This window comes from Macrosteles quadrilineatus, unplaced genomic scaffold, assembly GCF_028750875.1.
Source record: "Macrosteles quadrilineatus isolate MER2022 unplaced genomic scaffold, UCM_ALF_1.0 Scaffold_9__3_contigs__length_116548681, whole genome shotgun sequence".
NCBI lineage: Eukaryota > Metazoa > Arthropoda > Insecta > Hemiptera > Cicadellidae > Macrosteles > Macrosteles quadrilineatus.
Genome location: NW_026542602.1, coordinates 32,253,990 through 32,266,493, shown reverse-complemented (window position 1 = coordinate 32,266,493; position 12,504 = coordinate 32,253,990). Strand labels below are relative to the sequence as shown.

At 33.7% G+C, this 12,504-nt stretch overlaps 1 protein-coding gene across 1 annotated transcript; it reads left to right on the top strand.

Annotated features, from left to right (window-relative positions):
• The first annotated feature begins 3,702 nt into the window (after positions 1 to 3,702).
• Positions 3,703 to 11,508, top strand: LOC129004311 (uncharacterized). Its single transcript, XM_054432843.1, has 5 exons — positions 3,703 to 3,893; positions 5,593 to 5,728; positions 8,401 to 8,534; positions 8,689 to 8,860; positions 10,864 to 11,508. The coding sequence occupies exons 1-5, from the start codon at positions 3,705 to 3,707 to the stop codon at positions 10,941 to 10,943; spliced, it is 711 nt and encodes a 236-aa protein (XP_054288818.1). The 5' UTR covers positions 3,703 to 3,704; the 3' UTR covers positions 10,944 to 11,508.
• Positions 11,509 to 12,504: the final 996 nt, after the last annotated feature.

The following is a 12,504-nucleotide window of genomic DNA, read 5'->3' as shown; positions in this document are numbered from 1 at the left end:
ATTTTTTATCATCATCTAATTTTAGTAAACGTAAATTAAATATCTCCGCCGTATAAAACACGAAGACTTAGCAAACTTACATTTGCCTAAATGGATTCTTACTAAGTATAAACTATTTCCTTAAACTTTTCAGACTTAATCCCTATTTAAATCTCACTAGATTTATGAACAACTAGTTTGCTGCTAACCTCACAAATACTATTCCTATATACTACAACTGTAAGTAATGGTAGGATTTCACTATTTTATTCAGGTACTGTGTGATTTGTCATGTCCCCTGATGGTGAACTGTCAGTGTTTTAACCAGTGACAGGTTTTTGTGTTTGCTATAACCACGACAGGATGACAAATGTCTTGCAAAAAACCAGAGGTCCACTGAGGTGTGAATTGACCCAAGGGAACTGAGCTACTGTCACTTGACCATATTTTATATATCCACTCTTATCGTGAACGTTAACATATGTAAGTATTTATGTTATTTATATGTAAAATATAATGTTTTAAGATATTTTAAAACAAAAGATTTATAATTGAAATCTACTGTATGAAATGCACTTATAAAACAGTTTCGGAAGAAAAATGTTTTCCAATAGACTTATCTAACACTGAAGGTTATATTTAAAAGATAATAAAAATTAATTTGTGTCAGTAAGGAAGATGATTTTGTGGTAAAAGTTATTTGTTTTATCATACAGAATACTCTTTTCAAACTTTAAACAGTAATTTAGGGACAACTTGTATAAAGAAATAATAAGACATTAATTAGGAAATTTTTAAGTTATTAAATTAGATTAATTAAAAATAATACACAATTATGAAAACATATACGCAAACAAAACCAATAACAATATTCTTTTTAATCTTCTGTACGTACATGCTGTAATGAAATCTCCCCATCAAATAAAATTTGATCCATCCGATAATATAAAGAGGTTTTCTTGTTGAAAAAAGTAAGAAGCATGAAATATTCAAACTCATCATTGTTTTCTTAAAAGTTTGCAATATTTTAAAAGGTCAAAACGTATTAGTATATAAGAGTAAATAAATAATTCAGAAATGTTTTCAAAACTTGAAATTTAAACAATCATTTTGTATTAGATGGTTATGGTAAAATGTAAAAACTTTAATTATAAGAACTCTTAGCAGTACAGTGCTGTATTTGTGTGCTTAATTTTCAAAAGGACTAGAACTCTTGGAATCGTCGAAACCACAAATACCTGAATAACTCAACGAAACTGAGGCTTGATTTAAATTATTAAATTGTACGGTCACTTAGGGATCTCTCCGACAAAAACAGATTCCTTTTTTGGATTCCGCGTGAAAATAAATGTAAGTAGACATCTAAAAATTACAAGATATTCCATTGTAGACATATTAAATAATTATCACCAAATTACTAATTAATTTAGCAATTAATGCAGTGAAATTGGTATAAAGGATAGGTATGGACGATTTATTTAATCATGTCAGGACTATGTTGCATAACAAATTTTTGATTGGCCAATCAAATGTCAACCAAACCAGTGTAGTAGGTCTCTAGAAAACTGTCCAATAAGCTGTAGGGTGTCAGTAGACACGAAATTTGATTCATACCATACCATATTATTATGCCAGTGTATGGTTCAGAAACATGGGCACTGACCAAAGAACCGAAAAACCTTATTGCTGGGTTAGGTCATTTGTGATAACGGAGGTTGAGATACGAAAGACCAGAGAGCTAAGAGGAATATTTAAACGCCCAGATATGCGTGGAGAAGAGAAGATACATTAACTTATACAAATGTATTCCAATTAGTACCACAAATAAGACGACCACTTGAAGGACCAAGCAATGGAAAGACTTCTCCAGACTGGGATCAACATTAGCAGATGAAATGGATAGAGGAGAATGGGACGCCAAAATCCTCTTAAGGTTTTAGTGGCCACTGAGGTAAAATAAGGTACGGTAAGTGATAATATGCAGTTGAAGGTGGTATGTAGCTACAGCGACCAGTAAATTGCGATGCTCAGCACAGCATTCCTCCGCACAGTATGGCCTCGGTCGCCGCTTTGGCTTGGTTGCTTTCCGCGCGGGTGGCGGCCATCGTTTAGTTGCCGATCGCCACTCATCCGCTCCCACCGCCTCCGACACCCAAGGACAGGCGGAAGGCACAGCGATATGCATTTTAAATCCGATAGTTTTACAATAAAACAGCAATTGAAAAATTATTGGATTTAAAATGCATATCGTATAGGCCTATCAGATAATCGCATGAAAGAAAACTTCCAGAATCTTTGTTAATGGGTGTACACTAGCAGTTCTGAATTATATTCAGTTTTAATCGACTACTTGATTCCCGTACGTAGGACGGGCTAACAGCTAGTTTATTTTTAGGTCCCGTACATTTTCTCCTATCTACTTATCCTAAATATTATAAAAGAGTAAATTAAATACTTGAAAATATATACCTTGATAGATTGCATAATTCAGTATCCAAAAGCGAATGGTAATAGGCTACCCTAATCACCAATGACAGTGTTGGTGTTTTACAGGGTGGGGACTGAGAATGGTGAGAGTGTCAGTACTGTACCACAGTACCCTGAGCTTGGCCAAGACGTAGAGCTGTTGTGTAGGTTTGAACTGCAAGGAGACAGACTGTACTCTGTGTCCTGGTATAAGGACTACATGGAGTTCTACCAATGACAGTGTTGGTGTTTTACAGGGTGGGGACTGAGAATGGTGAGGGTGTCAGTACCACAGTACCCTGAGCTTGGCCAAGACGTAGAGCTGTTGTGTAGGTTTGAACTGCAAGGAGACAGACTGTACTCTGTGTCCTGGTATAAGGACTACATGGAGTTCTACCAATGACAGTGTTGGTGTTTTACAGGGTGGGGACTGAGAATGGTGAGGGTGTCAGTACCACAGTACCCTGAGCTTGGCCAAGACGTAGAGCTGTTGTGTAGGTTTGAACTACAAGGAGACAGATTGTACTCTGTGTCCTGGTATAAGGACTACATGGAGTTCTACCAATGACAGTGTTGGTGTTTTACAGGGTGGGGACTGAGAATGGTGAGGGTGTCAGTACCACAGTACCCTGAGCTTGGCCAAGACGTAGAGCTGTTGTGTAGGTTTGAACTGCAAGGAGACAGACTGTACTCTGTGTCCTGGTATAAGGACTACATGGAGTTCTACCAATGACAGTGTTGGTGTTTTACAGGGTGGGGACTGAGAATGGTGAGGGTGTCAGTACCACAGTACCCTGAGCTTGGCCAAGACGTAGAGCTGTTGTGTAGGTTTGAACTACAAGGAGACAGATTGTACTCTGTGTCCTGGTATAAGGACTACATGGAGTTCTACCAATGACAGTGTTGGTGTTTTACAGGGTGGGGACTGAGAATGGTGAGGGTGTCAGTACCACAGTACCCTGAGCTTGGCCAAGACGTAGAGCTGTTGTGTAGGTTTGAACTACAAGGAGACAGACTGTACTGTGTCCTGGTATAAGGACTACATGGAGTTCTACCAATGACAGTGTTGGTGTTTTACAGGGTGGGGACTGAGAATGGTGAGGGTGTCAGTACCACAGTACCCTGAGCTTGGCCAAGACGTAGAGCTGTTGTGTAGGTTTGAACTGCAAGGAGACAGACTGTACTCTGTGTCCTGGTATAAGGACTACATGGAGTTCTACCAATGACAGTGTTGGTGTTTTACAGGGTGGGGACTGAGAATGGTGAGGGTGTCAGTACCACAGTACCCTGAGCTTGGCCAAGACGTAGAGCTGTTGTGTAGGTTTGAACTGCAAGGAGACAGACTGTACTCTGTGTCCTGGTATAAGGACTACATGGAGTTCTACCGCTTTGTACCAAGAGGAACTCCGACTCAACATGTTCACAAGATGGAAGGCATCAATGTTGACGTGAGTTTATATCCGTTTTAAATTTAATCTTTATTTGTTGTTTAGTGTGTACATATTAACAGTTAGTTCAGAATATTCCAAATTAGTTATCAGATATGCCGTTGTTAGTTTTAGTTTAATCACTGATTTTAAAGATATTTAAGATCAAACATTTAAAATGGCCGCCATTTTAAATTGGTAAAATTTATAAATCTGATACTTAGTATAAAGGTTGGTCATATCTGCAACTACTTATGCAGTAAGTTTGAAGTCAATCTACCAGGGATTTTAGACCAATGTTTATACTATGTTTTTCATGGTTTTGGCCAAATGAAAGAAACGTCAGAAACGTTCCAGAAAGTTAACTAAAATGTTAAATTTAATGTTGGGCAACACTTTTTGTGGTGTTTTTAAAAATTTTAAATATAGTTAATGGAGTTGAATGAAAAGTATTTTATCCAAAAAAGGTTGTTAATGTAATATTTCAATTGTATGGTCAATTTAAACAATAGTAATTATTGTTTAAATTAATAATATATCGTCTACCCAAAATTTCAGTTAAATTACTGTTTCTTTGATTAGGTTAAAACATAAAGTTCTTTAGTTAGAGAGTGTAAGTACTTAAGCAACATTTTGATGTTTATTGCATTTGAGGAAACGTTCGTATAAAGCCTAGAGTTTTAGTCTACATTGTGAAGAATTCCCAACTCACTTTCAGAGAGACGTTTCAATTGGTGAGCAAAATGTAAATGCAAAGTGGGGTCAGTCAATGTAAACTTTTGAAGCCATTTTAGCATACGTAACTCTCTCGCTTTCAGTTAAGAATATTTTTCTACACCTTTTTTGCATTCATAATGAAATTCAATTCAACCCCTCAAAACATTTGCCTTCTTTTTACTTTTTCGTCCAATTATTGGCCAGAAGTTAGACTTTATATGTTGGAAATATTTATCAATTCTAAATTGTATAAAATAGCTAAAACGGAAAATAAATAATCTATATTCTAACATGTATTGCGTAGCAATTGAGTAACGTTCCAAAGTAGGTGCTATTCACCAGCAGATGATGTCGTCTTCGACTAATTTAATAAAGTAGCTTCCGCTGAATATTAGAACACTGCCTTGTCTGATGAATCGCAATATTAATTAGAAACATCGATAAATCAGACTACAAACATCATTAGTCTGCATAGATTAGCTGGTCAAAATTTCCTTACAGTCTTTTGTTCCTTACTCTTATAATTTTTACTCGCAATTTTAAAGAATGAATAATTATTTTAGACATGAAATCACTATGAGTTTATCATGGTAAAAAAATTGTCTGTGTACTGATTAGATTAACTATTAACTATTTCAACTCGATTAGAGTAGCTGAAGCAACAGATTAAATGATCAAATAAATAACAAGAGAAAGTTAAAACTTAAAATGTTTAATATACCAGACTTATATGTTGTCTTACATATGTTGTTGTTCTTGTATATGTATATGTATACATATATGTATATATGTTCTTGTTGTCTTATATATTTTGACTTATATGATGTCTTGAAAGATTATTTAGAATCCAAGCAAAACAGTATAAATGAGTGTAGAGTACTCAAACTTTTGCTCACAAGGAGTCAATAATTGTTGGTTCGGATTGTTCACAAGGATTGATAAGCGGAAGTGCACGTGTTTAGCTGACCTGTGATCAGTAATGAAGGATTTTTATTTCTATCAGCTCGAGAGGTCGGATGCTGCAAAGGTGGTACTACTGTCAGTCCCTCTGAAGGCCAGCGGACTTTACATGTGTGAGGTGTCAGCAGAGGCTCCATACTTCACCTCAGTCCACGGACAGGCTTGGATGAGTGTCGTTGGTTAGATTTTAACAACTTTCATGCGTATATCTTAGAATTTATTAAGAATAGGAAAAGTTCATTGTCGTTGTACAGTAAAGTTTTCATTGTTTGCATTTGAGACTAAGATTCATAAATTCCAGAACCATAAATTTGGCACCAGTTGTTGAATGAAAATGGACGTGATTGAATGGTTGAATTGAGTCACCAACAGAATAGATCGATCTTTGATTTATTTTGTTTGCAGCCACTTTGTAATAAAGCCAATATGAATAATATAATTTGTTTAACTATTGGAATTTTGTATACCAAATAGATTTTTATGGTATAAAAAACTAAAATAAAATATTCATCTTATTTATATTTGGACACAAATTTATTCTTAACTTTGAATTCATAAATATAATTAGGCTATATAATATATTACCTTTTATTTTTGTAACTACCAGATTGGCCTTAAATAACTTAAAGAACTGAAAATCGATTTTAACTCATATTCTATAGTAATATTTTTACATTTAAAAGCAAATGGCAAAACTTAGATCGATACTCATTGTCATTATGTCTAACCAATACTAGTAACACAAACCTATTACATAACCTAAATAACCCTTTTATTGAAAAGATAATTAGATTTAAAAAGCAAACTTACTTTTTTGCCAAAAACATTTAAGACTAACAAATGAATATTTGAGTGGAAATTGGTAAGACTTAATAAAAATATATTTCTCGTATGTTTGAAAACTAATATTTAGTATTATAATGACAAAAAGTATCTCCTATTATTCGTACATTAATATTTTGTAAATTAATTAATATGAGGCTACTTCAGTTCAGGTGTTAATCTGTGGTTAATTCTGCAGTCCTTGCGTTTCTTGGTTTGAAATTACTTGGCAAAATCTACTGCGTAGAAAGTGAAATGAATCTTGTTTGTTGAAGGGTATGAAGTACATAAAACTTTAAACTGTTGCCATTACGAGGGCCACCCTTGGGAACAATATGTGGTAATCTGTGAATTTTGTATTCATCTCGCTGATCCCTCGTCAAAACATTCTCCGATAAAGTTGTCAACGAATATTATTTCGCTAGCGATATAAATTGTGATACTTCTCATACAGATACTAAAACTACTCAAAATTACAATTTAAATTACAGCTATTGTTTTTGATGCTTTAGCTAACAGACATGCTTTAAACAAAACTAATGAAAAACACCAATATAAAATCCACAGCAAAAAAACTACTCTACGGTGCAGCGCCCCCTTGAAAAAGTTACTTTAAATTTTTTGTTTAGCGAAATGTAATTTGACAACAGTGTTTAATTTGCACTGATAAGCCCTAATTTGCTCATAAACAAATTTTCAACGTAATTGTTGAATTATAATCAGTTATTCAGTTCAAAGCGAATAATCAATATTCCAAGGAAACAACAAACAACTAATTAGAATTTGTACAAAAAAGGCTGATTAAACCACTACATAAAACTTTTAAGTCAGCTGGACAATCATGGCTTAAATACATTTCCGTTTCCGTTTGTATAACACAATAGCGCAGATGAGGCGTGAACGTAAAGGTGTGACCAACCGTATCACCAACTCATGAATCACCTGGGCCGTGACGTCCCCGGGAGTGTATTAATCAATTATACAGATTAAACGTAGTTACCAAACGTGTTAGCCAACTTTTCCCATTAGTCATGGGGACAGTTTTGGCAGCTAAGCGGCTTACGAGTGGCCAGCTTCGGTCTCATTGTGAAACACGATGAAAAATGTCACAATACAACCTTTGTGATCGTAACAATGTAAAATATCTGTTTAAATTGTAGCTCTTTTATATCGATATGGATTTATTTTAAGTTTTGTGGTTTTGGTGTGTGATGGATCGAGTATTCCGGTTTTAGGATTACCTATGTTTTGGTTTTGTCTAGTTTTAGCTTGAATCAAAAGCGCAGAAATATGTGTATGAACATCATATAGTTCCATATCGCTAGAATTTGAAAAATATACAGTTACAAAGAAAGAAATGTATTTATTTTGTTAGTTTCAGTAAACTTCAAGCTGTTCTAGACCTTTAAAGATATTATTTTCCCCTGTATTATTCTTTAATTCAGCCATGAAAAGTTTCACCTTGTTACTGTTGAAGACTCAGCCATTTATTTTATAACTCCAAATGAATTAAATTCATTAATAATTATTATGGTTTTCGTATGTAATTTGTAACATACTAATCAGCCACTTAAAAAAACAGATTATTTAAAATTTGTATCATGACAAATAATAATACTTTTATTATTAAATGTTTTAATAATAGTTTTATTTTTATATGTATTTCTGTTGAATAAGTAAACCAATTCTTTATTGAAATAAAATAGTTCTTACTTAGGAATTCCATCAGTAATCTTCCATTCCTTATTCCTGGAAAATAATTAGTGTACAATAAACCAGGTCTTCATTAATTAACTGTTTAACAATATAAATTTAACTGCTAGTAAAATACTAATCTTAGTAAGATGTATTGAATAAAGAAGTTTTGTTTGATTCCGATTTACATTCAGCCGACAGCCTGGATAAAAATCTATTCAAAATCAAGAGACAAATTAAACTCAAAGCACAACCTTTGGGTACATTTTATACCATAAATGAATGAAGTAACTGTCTTGATTATGTATGTAACGAATGGTGTGCGATATTGCAGTCCTGCCCCAGGAGGGTCCCAGGATCAGTGGCGGAAAGCCTCACTATTCCACGGGGCAGGACCTGAGCCTCAACTGTACAGCAGGTCCTTCCCATCCTGCCCCCCGCCTGCAGTGGTTCCTCAATGGACATCAGGTATTCTACATACCTATCTATGGTGGATATTTTTATTCTAAAACTGACCACAACTTTAATATAGCAAAGGAATGTCTAGTTATATCCAATGTCAAATAATTTACAACAATCCCGGGAGTATTTAGATTTAGTTGATGATCAATTCATGTTGTAGGTAAAGTCAGAATCGCAGGCAGTGACACAGCGTCACCAACAACTGCTCTCCTCCTCCGCAGAGCTGAGGCTCGTCCTCAGACCAGAACACTTCCATCATGGCCGCCTCAAAGTGCGATGCCTAGCCTCGCTGCCAACCCCTCATCATACCCTGCGTGAGGCTAACCTCGTAGGTTAGTTGCTGTATTGTTGAAATGTCACTTAGTATCTAAGAATATTAAAAAAAATAGTATCAGTAGAAAACAGCAATTGGACAGCCCACCTTCTTAGAAGATGCTCAAGTTGGCGACACAGTTGTAAATGGACCCCTGTTTACTCATTAAAGTGGCAATAATAGTTTTGTAACATAATATAGAAGTATGTTTGATTATGTTTAGTAAATAACGTGGTAGCAGTTATACCGCCATATTGTGACATACATACTGTAACATTGTACTAACTTTCACTAAACAGAATGCATTATTTGTTTATGCCCTGATGCACACTAAACATTTGATAAAACAGTGTTGAATCTTTGGCAAATCCAATGAACTTTTTTATAGGTGTATCCAGTTCCTAATCACCTTATTATTTATATTTTCCTGGCTTAGCAGAAACAGTTGAACATCGGGGACATGAGTTTATAGTGTTTTTGTTTTGTTTTACTGTGTAAACACACTGTAATTTTCGTAATTTTTATCCAGAAAAGTATACAAAAAAAAGTAAACTTATGCATAGAAAATGGATAAACATTGTTGATGGTATTAAAAACAAGGAAGTGTTTAATTAGAACGTAATGTAATCGTTTTTACACATTAAAATAAACCTTGAAACATTACTATTGAAAATGAAAAGATCATCTCTATCTATTAGAAGTTTTATTTTTATTTTAAATGATAGAATAATTTGTTTTAAAAATGAAAATTATTTATATTGTTTCCCTTGACATGCTGATAAAAATTCAACTCACAAATCAATTTCAATTTAGAGCCACGGAACTAATTAAACTGTATGCGTGTTTTACACTCAATCCTTAATCGCTTTTCAAATTCACATTTTTCAAAACATGGGTTTTCCAGAAAAGTTTCAGTTATAAGATTGTACGAATAAAAACTTTGGTGAAAACTCTATAAGACCAGCATGTTTTGAATTTATACTCAAGAATGTAACATAATTATCTTAAAATACTTTTGTCACAATTAAAAACACAATTAAACTAAATAATATTTTGGCTGAAACTCGATACCTATCATCAATCAATTGTTCATCAATTTCAATTAAAATCTTTTTTACTTATTTGACCTGGGAACGAACAAGAACCGTCACCAATGCTCGTCTTATACTCTTTGAAAATAGATTGTAAATAACATGTAATAACTAGGTTAAGCTTGATGCAACACTGATGTACTCAATGTATATAAGACTAAAGAAGGGTTATACGGTATAATTTAATGATTAGCCGTAACATGAAATCTAGGTGAAAACAATATTTCTTTAGACGAAGGAATTTTCATAAACTTACTCTTTCCTTGGACTTTTTTAAATACTTAAGTAATGTCAGTTGCTAGTTACAGTTCTTGATTTCAGTGAAACCGTCTTTCTTTTTAAAGGGCATATTAGGTACGGTATTTTATTATAAATTAAAATGTATTGTTGTTAAATGATTCTGACTAATAATGTGGGACTTGTGGGGCTTGAAAGTGCCCATCTTGTCAAATGTTGGTACAAACTCGTAAGCTGAACCAAAGACCCGATACATATCTAAAAGTGAAAATTATCTTGAAAAAATGAAAATAATGCGTAAGAAGATTATTTTTATTTCACCCCAAAATGTCAAGAGCTATAATAAAAATTAAATTGACCTCATTCATTTTAAATCACCTTCCGCGGCCGATTAGGTTGCCCACTAATCACTTTGATAAAAGCGACCGTGGTGAATTGGTGAACTGCTGAGCTCATCGTCAGAGATCTTTGTGCCTAAACAGGCTTAATACCCCATCCATATATACTGTGACTTAATCTAAACCACATAGGTACATCTTGTTACATTCTCATAACTCTCGGGTTACATAAAATAACTTTGATCTCATTTAAAATCACCAGGACAGATTTTTAAAGAGAGGGGCCCTAAAAGTCCAATATTGATACCATTTCAGTACCTTTAGTTATATCTCACTTTCCCTTTGACTTGTTGCAGCTCTAAGGGGAGTGGGAAGTCAACAATGTCTGGTCAGTCTGTGGTTGTTAATCCTTGCCATCGCAGCTGCGTCTTCGTGATATTCACAACTCTACTTCAAATTGTAAAAACTTCCTTTATCAAAGCAATGATTGAGATATTTTAGTTTCTTGTTACCAATTCCAATTCTATCATGTAAATACATATATTTTTAGCACATATAAATATAATTTATTTTGTTATACAAGATATTTGACATGTTTCAAAGTAAGTGTTCAGTTCTACCTAGAGAAGTAGTAGTCAATTATTTAACCTGTTAGTTTTGGCTTTGGTTGGTTGTGTTAAAATTTAATTAAGGGTTTGATATGTTATAGATTACTAAAAATCTATAATATTAAAATTTATTACAAATGTCTATTGTTAACATTATGAGGAGAGCTAAACCTAGGTAAAAATAATACTTTACGAATGCTACCAATTGGTATTTTAAGTCCAAACAAAGGTTGTTTTACGTAAATCATCCAATCATTAAGTACAGAACAAGTAAATACTTCAGTTTCCTAGACATCTGTATCGGGTGATTGACATCTGTGTGGTTGTGTTTTTATAACATTTAGAACAATTAATTCCTAAACATAAACCATCCGTCTATATGTCCATGTTATGAAGTGCTTTAGTTATCAAAAAGCACTTGTTATTTAATTAAATGTCAAGTTGTTTCAAATATAACAAAGGTTGAAATAAACTTGGTTTTACTCAATTTCCTAAAGTATAGTTTCTAAGTATGATGGTTGGGTTTGCTTGACACCTTCAGGGAGTTTGTTAAGAATCCTTAACACCTTTGTGCTGTGAACCTAAACAATTATCCCTGTCTTTAGTTAAATTGCCATGGGTTATTAATGTTAACTTGAAATTTCTCGCATTCATTACCATGTACAATCAATCATGTTACAGTCTACTCTTGGCAATTCAAACATTCGATTAATCAAAACTTTTAAAATAAGATTTCAAAATAAAAGCTCAGTCCGTTGAGAATTTCTTGGTATTTCAAATTTGTACCATGCATTTTGATGCATTCAGTATTTTAAATTAGGCCTAAGTTTAATCAGATTGCAGGCCTATTTGGAACAATAAATAATTCAAAGTTTCGTCGGGCGAACTCTCTATTTTGGAGGTAAATTTATAGATGTACACGTCCTATTAGGCACTGTAGCTTTTGAGTTTAGTTAGAACGGTAAATGAATTATGTCCTACAAACATCCAGTCATTCATCACCTATAACAAATTGGCCAAACAAAAAATGCTTGGATGACAACTGATTTGTCCAATCACTGGCTTGTATCATTAATACGGACACAACACGCCAAAATCATAAAACTTTCTTGCTCCTGGACATTTGTTTGGCCCACAACAATGCTACTCAAGTCAAACGTAAACTTCATTGTATCGCGAAACACAACTTCAAAAATGTAGCCAAGGCATCATACGAAGCTACAAAAGAAAACCATTATTTACAAAGAATTCTTTGTAATTAAAATAGTTAATTTTTCTTCTAATAAAACAAACCTCTTGATTATTAAAATTTATTTGCTGAGCCTTCCAATTTAGAATGGTCAAGAATCTATTGTAACAATTTATCATCAAAGAAATTTTATCTGAACA